At 36.6% G+C, this 19,000-nt stretch overlaps 1 protein-coding gene across 5 annotated transcripts in view; it reads right to left on the reverse strand.

The window, feature by feature from the left end:
* The window catches only part of SNAP91 (synaptosomal-associated protein, 91kDa), a 121,274-nt gene that overhangs the window by 60,119 nt on the left and 42,155 nt on the right, over nt 1-19,000 (reverse strand). For all 5 annotated transcript variants that reach the window (XM_014542658.1, XM_005869944.2, XM_014542661.1 and 2 more), the window contains 3 exons: nt 17,525-17,618; nt 15,862-15,973; nt 7,894-8,000 (listed from right to left, as the gene is read on the reverse strand). In XM_014542658.1, coding sequence (XP_014398144.1) covers nt 7,894-8,000; nt 15,862-15,973; nt 17,525-17,618 — 313 coding nt within the window. The remainder of the gene's footprint in view (nt 1-7,893; nt 8,001-15,861; nt 15,974-17,524; nt 17,619-19,000) is intronic.

The raw sequence follows: 19,000 nt of genomic DNA on the forward strand, positions 1-19,000 counted from the left end.
ATCTTACTTGGAGCATATGCTCTTTGTGTAGTTTTCCACTCAATATAATATAGCAATGATTTCATTAATATAGTTAGATATAACAAGTATAAAGAATTATGTTAAAATCCAAAAACAGAACTTAAGAAATTGAAGTGTAAAATTTAAGGTTTCCTCCATATTTAACAGCAGCTAAAAAATCTTAAAAAATTGCATAGACTAAATTTAAATAGTTAATTAAATTTTAAATTTAAACAAACCCTTCCCCAACCAAAAAACAAACAAACAAACAGTTCAGCCATTTCTCCCACCCCACCACCCACCTCTTACAACCACCAATCTGTTCTATGTACCCATGAGCTTAGATTTCTCTTATTTATTTTTTAGATTCTACATATAAGAGTGATCATATGGTTTTTGCTTTCTCTGACTTATTTCACTTTGCAAAATGCCCTCGAGATCCATCCATGATGTTATCAGTGGCAAGATTTCATTTTCTTTTATGGTTGAATAATAGTCCACTGGGTGTATGTATAATGTGTGTGTGTGTGTAACATTTTCTTTATCCATTCATCTATCGATGGATACTAGGGTTATTTCCATATCTTGACTAATATAAATAATGGTGCAATGAACATGGGGTGCATATATTTTGTCATTAGAGTTTTCATTTACTTTGGATAAATATCCACGTGTGGAATTTTCAGATTATACAGTTCTATTTTTTTTTAATCTTCACCCCAGGACATGCTTACTGATGAGAGAGAGAGAGAGAGAGAGAGAGCGAGAGAGAGAAAGAAAAATATCTCTTACTTGCCTTAACCAGACTGAACCTGCAAACTAGGTATGTGCCCTGACTGGGAATCAAATCCACGACCTTTTGGCATATGGGACAATGCTCCAACCAACTGCAGTTCTATTTTTAATTTTTTTGAGGAATCTGCATACTTTTTTCTATGCTGGTTGCATCAATTTACATTCCTAGTAACAGTGCACAGGGTTCCCTTTTTTCCACATCCTTGCCAATACTTGTTATTTCTTGTCTTTTTTAAAAACAGCCATTCTAACTAACATGAGTGAGGTGATATCTCATTGTGGATTTGATTTGCATTTCCTAATAATTAATGATGTTGAGCATCATTTTATGTACCTGTTGGCCATCAGTGTGTCTTTTTTTGGAAAAATGTCTATTCAGATCTTCTATTTTTAATTGAACTATTTGCTTTTTTGCTATTGAGTTGTATGAGCTTTTTGTTTGTTTTGTTAATCCTCACCAATCCTTGTCTCATCCCTAATCTTAGAAAAAAACCTTTCAGCTTTTCACCACTGAGTATGATATAAATTTTGTTTGTTGGGAAGTTTTTGATTACTGATTCAATATTCTTGTTAGTAGTTAATTTGGACAGATGTTCTATTTCAGAATATAATTCAGTCTTGGTAGGTTGTATATTTCTAGTTATTTACTTCTCCTAGGATGTCCTATTTACTGGTGTATAATTGTTCATAATACTCTCCTATGGACTTTGGTATTTCTGTAGTATCAGTTATAACATCTCTTTCATGTCTGTTTACTTATTTAAGTCCCTTCTCTTTTTTCTCTCGGCAAGTCTAGCTAACATTTTGTCAATTTTATGTTTTCAAAGATTGAGCTTTTAGTCTCAACTGATCTTTTCTATTGTCTTTTAAGTGTCTACTTCATATATTTCTGCTTGAATCTTTGTTATTTTCTTCCTTCTAGCTTTAGGCATTGTTTTACTTTTTTTTAGTTCCTTAAGGTGTAAAATTAGATTGTTTGAGACTTTTCTCGTTTCTTGAAGTAGGCATTTATCACTATGCACTGCCTTTTCTGTATCCCATAAATTCTTGTATGTTACATTTTCATTTTCTCTTGTCTCAAGGTCTTTTTTGATTCTCTTTTGACTTCTTCTTTGACCCACTGGTTGTCAGTAAAATGTTTAATCCCCACCTATTTGTGAATTTTCCAGTTTTCTTCATGTAATTTATTTCCAGTTTCATACCACTGTGGTCAGAAAATATGCTTGATATGATTTCAATCCTCTTAACTTTATTAAAACTTGTTTTGTGTCCTAACATGTGCTTTATCTTGTAAAATGTCACATATGTAGTTGAGAAGAATGTGTATCCTATTGCTTTTGGATGGAATGTTTGTAACATTGTTATCAATTTAAAATAGACTGTTATAGATACAAGTTGTTACTCGTATATGTAAGCCTCATGGTAACCACAAAACAAGAACCTATAGTAAATACATAAAAGATAAAGAAATCTAACCATACCACTAAAGAAAGTCAGCAAAGCACAGAGAAAGAGAACAAGAGAAGAAAGGAAGAGAGAACTATGAACACAGCTAGAAAACATTTAAATATGGCAATAAGCTCAAACCTATGAACAATTACTTTATATGTAAATGGACTAAATTCTCCAATCAAAATACACAGAATGGATAAACAAAATACATTTATATGCTGACTAAAGAGACACGCTTTATATATATATATATTTACTTACTTACTTACTTACTAGAGGCCCAGTGCACAAAATTTGTGCATGGGTAGGGTCCCTAGGCCTGACTGGTGATCAGAGCCAATATGTGAGGCGACCAGTGGGGCAATTGGGGGACTCTTGCTGGCACCCGCCTTGGCTGGCCTGAGGCCTGCAGGCTGGTGGCAGCTCCTTATTGAGCGTTTGTCCCCTGGTGGTCAGTGCACATCATAGTGACCGGCCATTTCACCGTTCAGTTGATTTGCATATTAGGCTTTTATTATACAGGATTTATTTTTAAAGTAATTTTTATTTTGGTTTTTAATTCTCACCCAAAGACATGCTTTTACTTTTTTTTTTAGAGAGAGGAAGGACATCAATGTGAGAGTGAAACATCATTTAGTTGCCTCCTGCATGCACCCCAACTGGAAATCAAACCTGCAACCTGGGTATGTGCCCTGACTGGGAATCCAATCTACCACCTTTCAGTGTACAGAATTATAATCCAACTGAGTCATACTGGCCAAGGCAAGAGACACACTTTAGATGTAAAGACACACACAGATTCAAAGTGAAGGGATGGAAAAAGATATTCCTCACAAATGGAAACCAAAAGAAAGCAGGAGTAGCTATACTTATACTAGACAGACTTTAAAGCAAAGACTGTAATAGAAAAAGAAGGGCGTTATATCATGATAAAAAAGTCTATCTAACAAGAGGATATAATATTTGTAAATATTTATTCACCTAACATAAGAGCACTTAAATTTATGTAAGGCAAACATTAAAAGGTAAAAGGGAAAAGTAGACAGCAATACAATAATAATAGGGACCTTAATACCCCACTTATATCAATGAATAGGTCATTCAGACAGAACAATAAAGAAACATCAGCCTTAGAGGACATGTTATGTCAGATGAACTTTACAGATTTTTATAAAACATTCCATCCAAAAGCAACAGAATGTACACTTAGGATGTACTTTCAATCCATTCCCAGAGAGAACCATTTTGTTAGTTTCTTATGTATCCTTCCAGAATTTCTTTATGTATATCCAAGGAAATGTGAACTATATAAATATTTATATCCCCCATCATTATACAATAACATTGTGTTATATACACTGAGCTTATATTTTTCATTTAATAATTTACCTTAGCTCTATATCTAAATTAATACACAGAGTTCCCTAATTTTTTTAAACAGCTACCTTGTCCTGTAATTTACTTAAGAGGTCATCTATTAACAGGCATTGAAGTTGATTCCAATCTCTTGCTATTGCAAGCAATGCTGCACACAATATTTTGCACCTGTGTGGACTCACCTGTAGAATACATTTGTAGAAGTGGAATTACTAGGTAAAAGCATACAGGAATTTTTATTAGTAGTTGGGGAAGGAAATGAGGGGAAAAGAAGTACAAAGAAAGAGCACATAAGTGTGCAAATATAGAAATATATCAATAAAGCTAAATCAATGAAGAGTGTAGTAGGTGCTTACCAATACTACTTTATCAACTCTTGTACAGATTTGAAGATTATTCAAAATAAAAAGTTGGCAAAAAATGCAAATTATAACTTCAATGATCTCATTTTATATAAATGATAGAATCGACTCTCAAAGAAACAAAGTGAGTTAAACCAAAGTCTCTCTTTGAGAAATGAAGTGCCTTGATTATGCTAATGGAATGTAGAAGCAAATACATGAAGCATAAATGTTCCTACAAAGACAATAAGGCAAATAGGAGATTGGAAAATCCACTTGAGTGTCAAGTGCTGAGCTAACTTCTTTCCTCTGCCTTTTCTATGTCTAAATTAGCTTGGGCACTACTCACATTTTGGGATGAGCTCACAATTTGCTTTGTTGGGGGTTGTTTTGTGCACTGTAGGATATTAGCGGTATCATTGGTCTCTCCCCATTGGATGTCAGTAGGCCTCCCCCTCTTCCTCTGTTTATACATAAATGTAAGTGGGGCTTTAAAGTCCCTGCTATTATTGTATTGTTCCCTACTTGGTTGTAATAATAAAAAATGTCTCCAGACATTGTCCCCTGGGAAGGAAGGGAAAGCAAAATTGCCTACTGTGGAGCACCACTGGTTTACAGGGCACTGGCCCTCATCCCTCTAGATCAGCTTAAGCTGGAGATTCCACCCTGAAATATAGATTTTTAACTGAGAATGACTAGACTCTGGCATTAGAGAAGCCACTGATGCCTCCCTAAACTCACTTATGTTATTACAAATTATGGAAATTATAAACTAAGGCAACTTCATCCCCTTTATTTCCATATGTAATACTATTTAGATGAGCCATTAAAATATTAATATGAATAAAGTCAGCGTTTTTGAAATTAAAGTATTATGGAATCACTTTGCCAAAAGATGATGTGTTCCTACGAAATAAATAATTCTGTTAAAGACACAACTTAGAAATCTGTCCTTAACATTGCTACTTTTACTGTCCTGACCTTGGAAGATTGAGGTGAAGTGTGATAGTACTACAGAAATCTTATTACTTTCTGACTGCAAATATTCTGGAAGACAAACTCCTACGACTTGGTATTTACCTTGGACTAGCAAACTAAGAATAATTTGGTTCTATAAAAGGGAAGTGTTTAGCAGAAATTCCTGTTACATATGAAACAACCATTTTTCAGTTGTCTGCTTTAGGAATCTTCAGTACAGTTAACCATCTGTATCCATGGGTTCCACATCCATGGGTTCATAGACCAAAAATATCTGGGGAAAAATGCTATAGTGTTGGTGACGTGTACAATATAGTTAGACTTATGACTGTGGTATCTATACTGAGCATATACAAACACTTTTTTCTTGTCATTATTCCCTGAACAATATAATATAACAACTATTTACATAGCATTTACATTGTATTAGATATTATAAGTGACCTAGAGATGACTTAAAGTATATGAGCGGATATGTATAGTTTATATGCAAATACAATGCTGTTTTATATGTGGGGACTTGAGCATCTGTGGATTTTGGCATCCCCAGGGGGTCCTGGAATCAATCCCCTGCAGAAACCAAGGGCTGACTGTATGAGAGAACAAAACATGGTGTTTTCTGCACTTGGAGCAATTCCTCTGAGAGATTTGATTATTTCCATAGAAATTAGTCTACTACTCTACATTTCTTTTAACATGATGAACAACTTAGTGGTAACATTCGCCAAATACTCAATAGAGTTGTATTTTTTAAATGACATTCTGGAAGTCTTCTGTATTAGGCAAATGGTACTAACCACAGGACAGCTATTGAATATGAATCTATAGATAGATACACCATATGAGTACTAAGTGGGAGAGAAAGCTATGTACACTCGCCAAAATATTTCAGTATTAAGCAATCATAAGCATACCATTAAACGCTGATATTCAACAATTAGCATTGAAATCATGAACAATATAATTTACATGTGAAAGAAAACACAAATGGCTAGGTTTTATCGACTGTGGTTTAATGTTTATTCTATTAAAAATAATTTTGTAAATTAGTATCCATTCTATAAAACAATCATAATGTTCAAATAAAAGTAAAATATTTATTATTCAGTTATTTAAAGACAGGCTCTCAGAGTGATGTCTGATTTCTGTAACTGTTATTCACAACAGCCTGAACTGAGCCTGTGCTAACATTGATAGACACAAAAACTTTTACATGTAAAAATAGAAGGAATTGATAAGTAAGTATCCTCTTCTCATGGAAACCTTGAGCTAAGCTGTATGAAGCTGATGAGATACGTGTATACTCCAGACGGCCATGTGTCCAGTTCCGTATCTGATATTAGAGGCCCAGTGCACAAAAATTCGTGCACTTGGGGAGGGTCCCTCAGCCCGGCCTGCCCTAGGTCCGCTCCTCGCAGGGAGCGGGCCTAAGCCACAGTCTGGCCTCCCTCTGTGGAAGGCGACTGGGCCGATCAGGGTAAGGCGTCACCCCCATCACCCTGCTGCTGCTGCCACTGCTTGCTGCCGCAGCTGCTGGCCTTCCTCGGTCCTCACAGCCGCTGTGGCTTTGTCTGGAAGGACGTCCAGAAGGACGTCCGGAATACGTCTAGTCTATCCAGTCTAATTAGCATATTACCCTCTTATTAGTATAGATAAACAGTAACAAATGGGAACACTGGAAGCATATGCACAAGGAATTAGCAGAAAACTGAAATAATCTCCTGCTCTGGGTACTTAGGCGAAATTGTATTTTCACAGAAAGAAATTAGGTAAATTTACTAGATTATATGGATAATTATGGGAAAATCATGGGAAAATCATATGAAATACAAAACATAAAACCTGTGCAGCAGCAAAAGCAAAAGTGTCAAGCAATTCTATCCTTTCTTAAAGACCATTGACATCAATAAACCCATGAGGAAATACACATGAACATGCTTTCAGGTATATGTAATTTATATAATCTAATCTTTACCTTTTGTTTCTCATGTTATATACAAAATATTTTTAGTCTGATTACAAGCTGTAAGGATCAAAGCTGAAGAGACAGCATTTTGCAATATTATTTTGGTCTCATAATTTGAATTTGACAATTATTACTTCTGTGATAAATGAGACTTGAAATATAACACATGGACTAGAGTGCTTTTGAAACTGTATATATAAAATGCGTGTTCTGTGCTATATTCTCAAAGTGGTAAAAATTACAAAAGCATGGCATGAATGTCCCATGTTCATTGACTTGTGTGCTTTGCCACTGGGTTTCAGAACCTTTTGCACACAGTGCTCCTGTCAGTCCTAGCAATCAGTTAGTTGACATGTAAGATAAAAACCCATCTTGCTAAAGGATAACAATGTTATAATTTCTGATATCAGTATGAACCAATAATTGGATCTTGTAAGATGAAAGACCAACTTACAGAGAACCTCAGAAACATCAACTATACAAAGTTATTTTGACTTAATGTTTTTAAAAGTCCTTAAGAAACTATAAACTTTATAAAATTAATTATACTTTGTTTTATTTTTCATTGTGTTTAAATCACTGACATGGCAAGAAAGGTCAGATTTTATGATCTATATTCACACACAAAGAACAACGGATGGACTTTTCTGAGGATTTTTTTCTAGGGTTCAATAAAAAGGAAGCACTTTCTTACAATCAAAGATAGCATTAGGTGGAATGGAGGAACGGACTACCTTACAAAGCATTAAGTGAGCTCATATCCATGAAACCTTTATTCAAGGTAATGGTCATCTGACTGGGATACAGGAGTGCAGTGTACAGGTCTGAGTGAAAAGTTGGATAGATGACTTCTAAGGTCGCTTCCAATCCTAACGCTCTGTTATCTGTGGCAGTGTTTGGCTAGATTATAAATGTTATCATTTACTCCAGATACATGAGCTAATATTTTACAATTATATTCCCAAAAAGCTTTATATTACTTACCTCTGCAACTTTGAGAAATTCAGACACGCGTGTCATTCTGGTTAGAAATCGTTTGTAAATTTCTAGAGCATCTTTACATTGTCCTTTCTTCATTTCAAAAAACTTTTCTAGAACAGATAGACAAGCATTTTTAAAAGAGTATTATATTACATTTTATTATAAGTGTATATAAATACCATTACTTAAAATTGAAATTAATGTTTGAATCAACATGCCACTAAAATCTGTAAGAGGTATTAATGCACCTAAACAAGGGGACCTCAGTGATTTAAACAGGGTGCTTGTTCTACAGTGTCTCACAGGAATCAATGGAAATAATGAAAATACGGTAACATGTGAATTATCACAACAGTTAAATTCATGATCCATACAAACCAGCTTTCTGTTTTGGAAAACAGCATTAAATTCTTTGTGATAACAATCTCAAAAGTAATGAATGACTGCATTGAACTGCATCCTTATTTCCATACTAAGTTCACCCTTAACCAATAATTTACATATCATAAAGCAATAACATATAAACTTCCATGAATTAAAGAATTCTCTAAGATGTCTACACTCTGTATAAATTGATTCTTCCTTTATTGGTTATAAATTATTTCTTTCAAACAGTATAATGTATGTTTTAGTTATAAGACTGTGAAGTTTTGTGAAAAACATATGGTTTACCAAACTCTTTATGACTCTATAATCATGTCCCCTTTCTCAACCTGTAGCTTTCTAGACAGAAAAACAGAGGCATTTGCTGTTCTTTTCTGTACTCCCAAGATTGGACATCATGGTAATTATGGTACTATCGCTCCATTACAACTGCAGCATGACAGCGTGTTTTCTCCACACTGTTTTGAAGAAAACTAGCACTTTATCAGTGTTTTTGCCCGCCAGTCTTTCAGTCCATAATTACTGACACTGCATATGAAGACATGGTAGGCCATTGTCTACAACAGCTCCCAGGCAACTCTAGATCATAACCAATGGCTCAGTATCATCATTATTTTATATCTGCATATGGTTAAACACATGCTATTTTTATATTCTCTCACACTTTAAAGTTCTTGATTTCATTCAGCATGTAATTTTACTACCTCAAAGTATTTTTAATTTTCTCAAGAAAGGTTTTAATAATATATAATTACACAAAGAACTAATTATTAAGGGTAGCTACTCATTACCTTCTGTTGACAGTCTTTTCGTAATTTTACTTTTAGCATGGACCACCCCTGCAGGCTATTCAAGGGAAGCAAAGGGATTGAGAAAATAAACACATACTGTTTCCTACTTGTTAGGATTTGAGAAGGAAGCAAGCCTTTAAAATATATGGTCAAAGCTAAGGATATTTTCTTTATCCATGCTATCCTCTTTTTAAATGCTATAGATAGGACCATGGTGCTAAAAGAAAACAAGTCATTTTTGAAAATAAGGGCTTATTCTGGTAAACTATACTTTCCTTTCTTTCTTGTTATACAATCTTCATATAAAAAATTTCTTCAAAATGTCTAAATTACTTTTCTTTATTATAATCTGTTTATTTCTTTGCATTGGGTCTTTAGCAATAACACAAAAAGAAAAAGGAAACTAAATAATCTCAATTTCCTTTTAAAACCAATACTTCAAAATTTTAAGCAAATTTTCTCTGTTTCCTTTAGATGCTTTTAAAATTGCATCTATCATGGTAATTTAGGATTCAGCAACAAAAGAGATTCAATCATCATGGTTTTAGGTCATAAGTTCATAACTATTTCTATAACCATGGTAATGATGATGAAAGGCAACATACACTGACATAAGCAAAATTGAGAGGACCCCTTCTCCCCTTGGAAACCAGGACAGGTTCCAGAGAAATTAACACCTTTAACAGAAGGTATGTGTCACCCAGAAATGAGCCTCTGTCTTTCTTTCATATTAAAGCTGATATATGTTGGTTTTCAGTGTCTGAAATGATCAAATTTGACATTCATAACATAAATCTTTGTACATAAAGTATTGATAAACCCCGTCATGTTAGTATTCACTTTCACAAGTAACTGTCCTAGGAAAGAAGCCTCATAAAAAGGAATCTCATCCCTGAAAGACAAACCAAGGCTGTACACGTGGATATCAGTCAGGAAGGGAAGCATCTTCTAACTTGAACATCAGAGTTTCAAGATAGATAAAATGTTTGTGAAGGTGTCTGGCACCAATATTGACTCCAACATTAGATGCAGAGAATTGGTCATGAAGTCCTTGATTAAAACTAACCCATAATATATTTAAGTTAATTCCTAGCATTACGTAGTAAAAAACATACCTGACTAAAAATACTTAGGATTCTAAGTGTGCCTATATTCTAGAGTATTATTTTCACAAGAGCCATTTGTCAACGCCGAATGAAGGCCACTCACAACAGAATGTTGTCGGGCAAGAATATACTCCCCTACCACTTTTGAAGAGTCAGGTCTTTAATATGAAAAGTTGTAACTCTCCTCCTTTTCTGCTCCTAATTGTGGCCAATAGACTACCTTTTTCAAATTAGATGAAATAAAAATATGTACCAAATGGTTATTATTTTAATAAAAAAGAAAAAATGCATTTTTACTACAATCAATCAGTGAATTCAAAATGAAGAAAAAGTAGAGCAATATTTAAGTAGCTGTTCAAGACAACAATAGAGGAGGATCACATAGCTTAACATGTTTAATTGTTACGTGAATTGTAGAGGCACTATATCCAATGTTCTTCAAGCAGAAGTGGGAACGAAACAAGGGTCCACTGGTGAGAGAGGATGAGAATGAATCAACTGGGTGTGGGTTTGAGTAAGATGAGCAACTCAAAGATAACTGAGGTTTTAGATTTGAAAGTCTAATTATATATAAACAGAAACAAGGAGATTAGGAAGGGTAAATTCAAGAGCTCAGTTTTAGATCTTGCTGAGTTTTAGGTAAGAACACAATATCTAAATTTAAGTGTCTACAAATAAGAAGACATGCAAACTAAAGCTCAGAATAAAGGTAAGAACCAAAATAGTAGATTTGGGAGTCATCATAATGAAGATAATAGGTTTTCCAATGAAGAACACACAGAAATAGCAGAATGGTAAATGGCTAGAAAGGAACTTTAGCAAAAGCTGACATTTATGAGTGGTAAGCAAGAGTAAGATCAGCTAGCAAAAGAGAAATGGGAAAACCTATCTTATTTGGTTTACAGATACACTGTCCCACCTGAAATAAAGGCAATATGGTTTTGAACTGCATATTATGGGCAGGAATCTTTCCACAGTAAAGGCAAAATATCCAAGAGCCCCTATTCTTTCATTTTCTAGACTCATAGAAGCCAGGGTTCTGCGAATTAGACCTGTGGGAGGCCTAGAAGGTGAAATTGAGGCAGAGCCATATGTCTTGTACCTTTACACCTGTTTCCTACAAGTGATAAAATCCTATGAGTTTATCTTTCAGCAGCATTGCACTGTCTGCCGTCCACCTTCGGGGTTTTGAGGAGTAATTGTTATGGTTGCAGCTACTTGACATGACTCCCTAATCCCTGGATTATAACTTCAGGTGTCCGTTCTCCTGCTTTCTAGGGTTGCAAGGCAGTCAGGGTGGTAGCAGCAGCGACTTTCTTTGAGCACAACTTAAAGTGGTGGCCTTCGTAGTAACTAACTCCCCTAGATTCAGTAGTCATCTCAGGAGGCTGAGCCTAGAACCAGTTCCTGCAGGCTTCCAATAATTACATAAGTAGCTGGCTCCCTGTATTAAATCTCTTTTTATTTATAATATGTAGGATACTTTCTGTTTCTTGAATAGGTACAGTGTTTAATAACTGAAGTGGCTACAGAAATCAGACCCTCAAAAATGTTGAAGATGGGAATCTTGGGTTAGATATGCAACCTGATTGGCTTTAATGGCAGCAATGTCCACCTGCAGCTACTGGAAAATTAGATTCTCATAGGCTGTGCTGCACAGGAGAAAAATAATACTTAAATGATCACCTACGGTTTTCTGAAATGAGCACCCAGAATTAAGCTTATCAGAGCGAGCAGCTGCTGGGATAGAGACCACCATGATGGGAACAAGGCAAACACAACTGTGGGGTGAGGGGCTGCTTCTGACTCCCCTGAAGAGCTTACAAAGGAAAATGACAGCACAGGATTTTAAATTATGGACGCAAGGTTCCATTCAGACTGTGATACTTCAAGCTGGCCTAAAATAACCTTATCTCTTGCAGACACAGGGCTGTCAGAGCTGAAAGTCAGAAGAGTGGCTAATCCTGTGAGTTGCTGAATTATAACATATGTGGGTAAGTTAAATTTCCAGCCTCACCATGGTGTCCTTTGTGAAAATTAGGGATTTTATTGTAAAAGGAAATTGAAAACAAAACAAAACACTTGGGTAGATTCATACAAAAATGAATCTATCCTTGCTGGAAAAAGCTTTTCCCGCTTAGTCGGAAGAAGCTGGTCCTGCCTTGCTTGGAGATCCTGTAATCAACCCCTTTCATCAGAGAATGAAAATTCTCCTCAAACCCTATCCCTCTACGCCTTATCCCCTTCCCTTTGTCAACTGCCTCAATAGAATGAAATTAGAATCCAGCAATTCCTGCATGCTCCAGGGAGACAAGCACAAAGTCGGACCCAGGAGGAAAAAACACACATGCTTCAAGAAGTACAAGAGTTTGTAGACTTATGTTGGCAGGATGACTCCCAGACAAAATGAAAGATACTGACTTAAATTTAAGTGGTAAATAACAAATAATTTTTAGCATGAGCATGTCCCAAATATTGCACGGTATTTATTAATACAAAAAGAGTCATTCATGTTGATCTGAATACAAATTTAATGGGGCAACTTGCATTTTTTTCTTCCTGAATCTGTCAGTCCTAATTGATAAAAATCTAGAGAAGTGGAATGAATTCTAAAGGTCTGAGCAGTAAAGAAGGAATATTACATTAGAATTTACAACGTCATTGATAACATCGATTTGGGTGAGCATAAAAAACGCGTGGATTCAAAATGCTAGCCTGAGCGTCTGGGAGGGACTCAAACACAGTGGCTCTCAAACTGAAGTCCCCAGATGGGCAGCAACAGCACTGATCAGGCCTTATTAGAAATGCAATTCTCAGGCCCTTCCCCAGACCTACGGAATCAGAAACTCCGGGTTAAGGTCTAGCAACCTAAATTTCAATAAGCCTTCCAGGTATTCTTAAGGAAGGTCCTAGAAACATAGCCAAAGCACTTTTTTCTTTTTTCTTGTCTCCTGCAAAGGGACTGTTATCAGAGTGTGCACAAGGGAAAAAAAAAAAAACATGCCCAGACTTTTCAGGGACACAGACTCTAAGCTGATGCTACTCCCTGGGGACTCAAAATGTCACTCTATGTTCTATCATTCTGAGTAGAGGCTCTATGGAGATTAGGTGATAAAAGAAAATGATATCCCAGTGGATGCATGAAACTATCTGCGGTTATTGCCCCAGTTTCCTGAACATATAGTTGGAATAGAAGTACTCTGAAACTAGCAGAGTCCTCACGATTGTTTCCTAATTTCTGCAAAGATATAGGGCTAGCATTCCATCATATCCCCAGTTAACTTGCATATCTGGTTTGTGCAAAAGATGCATGGATGGTAGAGAGTAATAGTAGGTTACTGCAAACGTAATCAGGTGGTGATGCCTATTTCAGAGATCCAGATGTGTTCTCCTTACCAGTATAAAATCAGCACAGCTCCTGACACCTGACAGGCAACTATCAAACCAGAAAATTCTTTTATCTTCAGTCAATAAACAGAGCTCATCGTAAGTAGTTAGGTTTCATCTGGCAGGATGCCAGGACACCCTCACTGTCTTATTTCAGGGATATCATCCTCTCTGGCTGTCATAAACCCAGGGATATCACTTTAATGACATTATTCTGATTGTATCTACTGGACAAGAATTTCAAGTATGCTAAGTGCCTTGATAAGATACATGCATATCAAAGGGTGAGAGATAGAATCTATGAAAGTTCAGGGACCTGCTACCTCAGTGAAGTTTCTGAAGGTCCAAAGGTCCCCTCCCTGTGAAAGCCAAATTGCTTCACTTTGCACCTCCTATAACCAAAATACAGGCAAAAGTTGGCTGAGTTTTTGTTTTGTTTTGTTTTGGTTTGGTTTGGAGGTAGCATATACAACATGTGCATGCTGCTTTCAACAGAATATCTGGTACAGTATTAAATATGAAGTAGAATCCCGATGAAGGGAAGGCTCTGCAACAGCTTCAAATGAGCCACATGGGCCTTTGCTCCTGCAGATCTAAAGGAACTCAAAGCGTCTGCGGCAGCTCCAAATGCTGCAGAACGCCCTGGCAGGCTCCACTGGGAATTTTAGGAGCCTCCAGTGCTTTGGAGCAGAGCCATGTCTTCTTCAGACAGTAACTAATATCTTTTGGAAAAATTGCTCTTGGCTTGCTTCTACAGACTTAGATTTTGACCATAGAATATCGAGTAATCATGAGACCTCGAGTGTTTTCTAATATACAAAACCATAAAGTTGGACAAGTGCAAGAATACTCCATCATCAAACGGAAGTGGTATATCAGAGGTCAGCCTCAAGCAGATCCTGGATCCCATGCAGGTTGTGTGAACACGGCTCATATTCCCTGTGCACCTCCTCTGCTGCGCTGCCCTTTCTCTCTCAGATCATGCCTACGATCAGCTGACTGAGGGACAATACAACTCAAGCTTGGTTTACAGATGGTTTCATGCTGGCACTAGTTGGAAGTAGTTTGCTGAATCATTATATCCCCACAGAAGGGTGACCTTGACAGTGAAAGAAATCTTTTACTGCAGGGCAAGCTTTAAGTAGTATATCTATCTGATTTTTCACTTTATGTCAAAGGAAATATGAGGACTCATATGGAAATATACAAAAGTATGTGCAGTAACTAACTGCTAGCCTGTTTTACCAGGGACTTAAAAAAATAAAATGGGAAGATTAATGACAAAAGATCTGGACAAAAGGTAGTAGATGGACCTCTCAGAATGAATAAAGAGCATGAGACTATTTCTATCCCATGCAAATGCAGGCCAAAGGCAACCAAAAGACTCTCATTAATCAGGGGATAAGAGGACTCCATAGACTGATGAACAAAGTGCCATTGCTAAATCTTCAGTCGGCCAATACCCAAGATCAATGCTGGGCTTCCACCTTGGCACCATACTCCAGGGAGAATGGAGTCATCCACAAAGTAATAGGATAAGCATGAATTCCTAGGGAGGAGAGCAGTAATCTCTCTATACCATAACAGACGATTTATCCTGTACATGGATCTATCATCTCTGCCCATATTGCTCTGCCAATACCTCCATCTGTGGAATTACTCACCATCACCGTATCTCACACAACACTGTCTCTATTTTTACTGCACACAAAATGAGACAACAGATTCCACAGAATCCATCAGTCTTAACATGAATCCCATCCATCCAGAAGTGGCTGGCCTTACATAACGATGGGATGGCCTGCAAAGAATCCATTCCTAACCTACTCTAGGAATATACCTTAAGAAGCTGGGGATTCTAGTGTACACTCTGAACCACTGATCACTACATAGGTATAGGATCCTAGGAGCTAGAGTGGCTCCTCTCACTATTCTACTGACTGAGGTGGCAGTGGCTGCTTGTTTCCTGCACATCTCCAGGGGTGGCATCACAGGGAGTTATTAGCAGAATGGAGCAGTTATTTACCGTTATGGGACTTATTCTGAGAGGCAAAGCTTAGAACCTACTCCCTCAGTCATTCTGAAATTTTGTAAGCACCAAAATCCCTGTATGGAATCCCTTCCTGCCTAAAACATCTAGACTACTTCCTGTTCCCTGAGCTGAATCCTCAGATGTAAGAATACACAGGGAAATGTGACTGGAATGAATGGTATATTTAGATTTTCATGTATGAAGTCTGTGGTATCCAAATCTTTGCATCTGATCCAGTCTTTATTCAAACATCATTCAGTAGTCTACTTACCAAGTAGGTTAATAACGCCATCATTGTAGCAAGCAAAAAGTTTGATAAGATCTTTGAAAAGAAGCATAAATGCAGCATTTATGACACCATTTGTTAGCTCATTTGGATGCACCTAGAAGAAAATGAGAAGTTAATATGTTAAATCGTATCATCAAATGACAATTTTTCTCAGAGCACATCAAAGTGTCTCAAATGATTACTAAGAAATTCATCCCTATTTTACAAATGTTGTGTAATTCTCTTTGTAACCCTGCCAATATCAAAAGATGGATCGCATTTTTCTTGCTTTAAGTCAATGAAGTTAGTCCTATCAATTATAAGACATACATACACTCTATTTAATCAGTAATCCATAGATGGATCATATCCACCTTTTGAACATCTGGTCTTCTGTTGCTTTTACCATGTTTTATTACATTCTTCCACCTCCCCTATGTAACAATTTCTGTGTAAGGGCCTGCAGTAACTCAGCGAGGAAGACAGCATGGGAAATAGATACCTCATCAGCAACCCCTAAAGTAAATCTAGAGAATCATAGCTTTTACGAATCCACCAAATACTCTAACCACCAAAACAAAGAAGAAGAATTTCTCCTCATTCCCGATCCTCATTCACAAGCTCTGTTTCTTTGTTTTTTCGCTCTTTATGACTTTTCTCCTTTAGGACAGTATTATTGAAGGGAAGAAAAGCAAAGAAAAATAAGTGTACAAAAAGAGGAAAAGATAAGCAATTCCATAAATGCCTAGCTAAGTCCTTACTACAAAACCTATCAAAAACAAGACAGTTTGCTGCTTTCACTGAAATGTCGCAGGAGTTGGGTGCTGTGACTAGGATGCAATTGTAAAGTAAACCATATCGTTGTAACAGAAGTTTTAAATTATTAACATCTGAGGAAAATAGTTTTAAACAACCACCAAAGGAAGGAAAAGCTAGCAATGTGAGTTAAGAATCTCACTACATGTCAGAATACTTTATTTTCATGAATTAAATGTTTATTTAATTAAACTTTTTATTTTGAAATAACTATAAATCCATATGCAGTTGTAAAAAATAGAGATTCCCAGGTACCATTCACCCAGTGTCTCCCAATGGTAACATCACAAAACTATAGTATAATATCACAGCCAGGATATTGGTATTGATACAATCCACAAATCTTATCCAGATTTCCCCAATTTTATTTGTGTTCGTGTGTGTGTATGTTTAGTTCTGTATAATCTTACCACAGCCAACACACAGGTATGGTTTTACTAGTAGAGACCAGCCAAGAAGAAGGACCAGGACAAAAACAAAAATAATTCTCTTTGGTGGATGGTGTCATTTAAATGGTCTGTATAAAGTGGCTTCTAACAGCAGGCTGAGTCAGCTGCCTGCAGGTACATTTTGCACTACATTCTGTCAAAGACAACAGGAAATGTTCATCCTCCTCCAAACCTGGGGTTCCAAGAATGCATCACTCACATTTTTCCATGACTTAGTAAATACCTGGAAAACTGCTGGGACAATCTGCACCATCATCTCCACCGCGCTAACAGCTTCAACTAAGGGCTTATCTAATGTAAATGAGGGAGATCTAAATCTGCTTCCAGCTTTACCTGTAGCCCACCTTCAAATGAAAGACCATATCGACCGTGTAAGAAACATCTGCCAGTGAGATACATACATCAAATTCAAGCAGTGCATCGATTTGTCCCTGCAGAATTGGCATACTCTTTAGTAGCTTTTCTGGAACCATTGTTCTCATTACACCATCAGCCCTGCAATTTTTTAAAAAAGAGAAAAAGATAAAACTTTCTTGTACATGAAAAATTCAAGACCACACACATTGTTCCAAGCTATTTCTCCCCCCTCCTCCCATTTCCTTGTTAATCATGTGGGGTGATTTTGAGACATGAAGAGGTTGTAGTTGACCCTGCTCTCTGTATTACTTCCTTTTATCCATTCTCATTCTTCAACCACACAGGCAACAAAGGAAGAGAGCCATGTGGTCTGGATATTTAGAGGTCAGTTGAATTTCTAAATGGATTCTTTTAAATATTTAAGCTAGATAATAGTATTCAAAATACAAGTTTCCTAAATGCCAGTTTGTTTGTTTCTGAAAGAGAAAACAAGTCATGGAAGTCTTCAAAACCTGTAGGCCTGGGAGTCCAGATGTTATACTATGAACCATCAGTGAAGAAAAACGCATGCTGATAGGCACAGTTTGGCCTAAAAGAGATAAGTGTTTAGCCACACAGAATGAAAGCAGAGGTTAGCGCCGGAGGGTGCCTCAGAGCAGGCAATGAACCCTGGACCCACCGCTTAGGGAGCCCCTGTATCCAGGGATGGTCAAGCAGTGGCAGTACTGCAATGGGTGAAGAAAATGTGATGTGAACAGGCCAATGACGGCAATTTTCAGGGTCTTTCTCACTTCGATGGTAGGAAAAGTATCCCAAAGTGTCCTGATGTGCATAAAAGGGTGCAGAAGTTTCTGAGAAGGTGTGGACTTGTGGTGGGGAGGCCACAACCCATGTGAGAACATCAACAATGATTGCCCAGGGCCATGTTAGCAGTCAGAGGAAGGGGCATGGACTAGAATCTTCTCTAACAAGAAGGGGATGAAGTAAGAATCTTCATTTTATAAAATGTTTACCCATAAGAAACTAACTTATTTTGAATAGGCAAGCTTATTATTGTTCATCACCATGATTTAAAAAGTTCAAAGCTAGGGCTGGGCAAGCTATTAGAAGAACAGAGTTAAATCTTTTTGTGTGAATCCCTGAAACTAAAATATTAACCCTTCTATAATGCCTTGTCATTTTTTTCAAGTTAGAAAAAAATCACAAGATTTACACAAATTTTTGACTAAACATTCGGATTAAACTCAAACATCTATTTAGAAGGAAATAAATGTTAATTAAGAATTAAAATATGTTTCCGTTTCGATGAAGCTTTCTTAATCAATGGTTAGTACTAATATTTAATTCAATTATGGGGTGTGTGTGTGTTTATAATACCAGGGCAGCATTACCTCTCAAAAAGAGATCTCCACCGTGTACACAGTTCAGTTTAACCTCATTGAAATAATTATTGTCAACTTCAGTCACTGCTCTTTTAAATAAACTTTGCTTAAATTCTCTCCATTTAAAATTAAAGATAT

This window comes from Myotis brandtii, unplaced genomic scaffold, assembly GCF_000412655.1.
Source record: "Myotis brandtii unplaced genomic scaffold, ASM41265v1 scaffold31, whole genome shotgun sequence".
In the NCBI taxonomy this organism is placed as follows: Eukaryota; Metazoa; Chordata; class Mammalia; order Chiroptera; family Vespertilionidae; genus Myotis; species Myotis brandtii.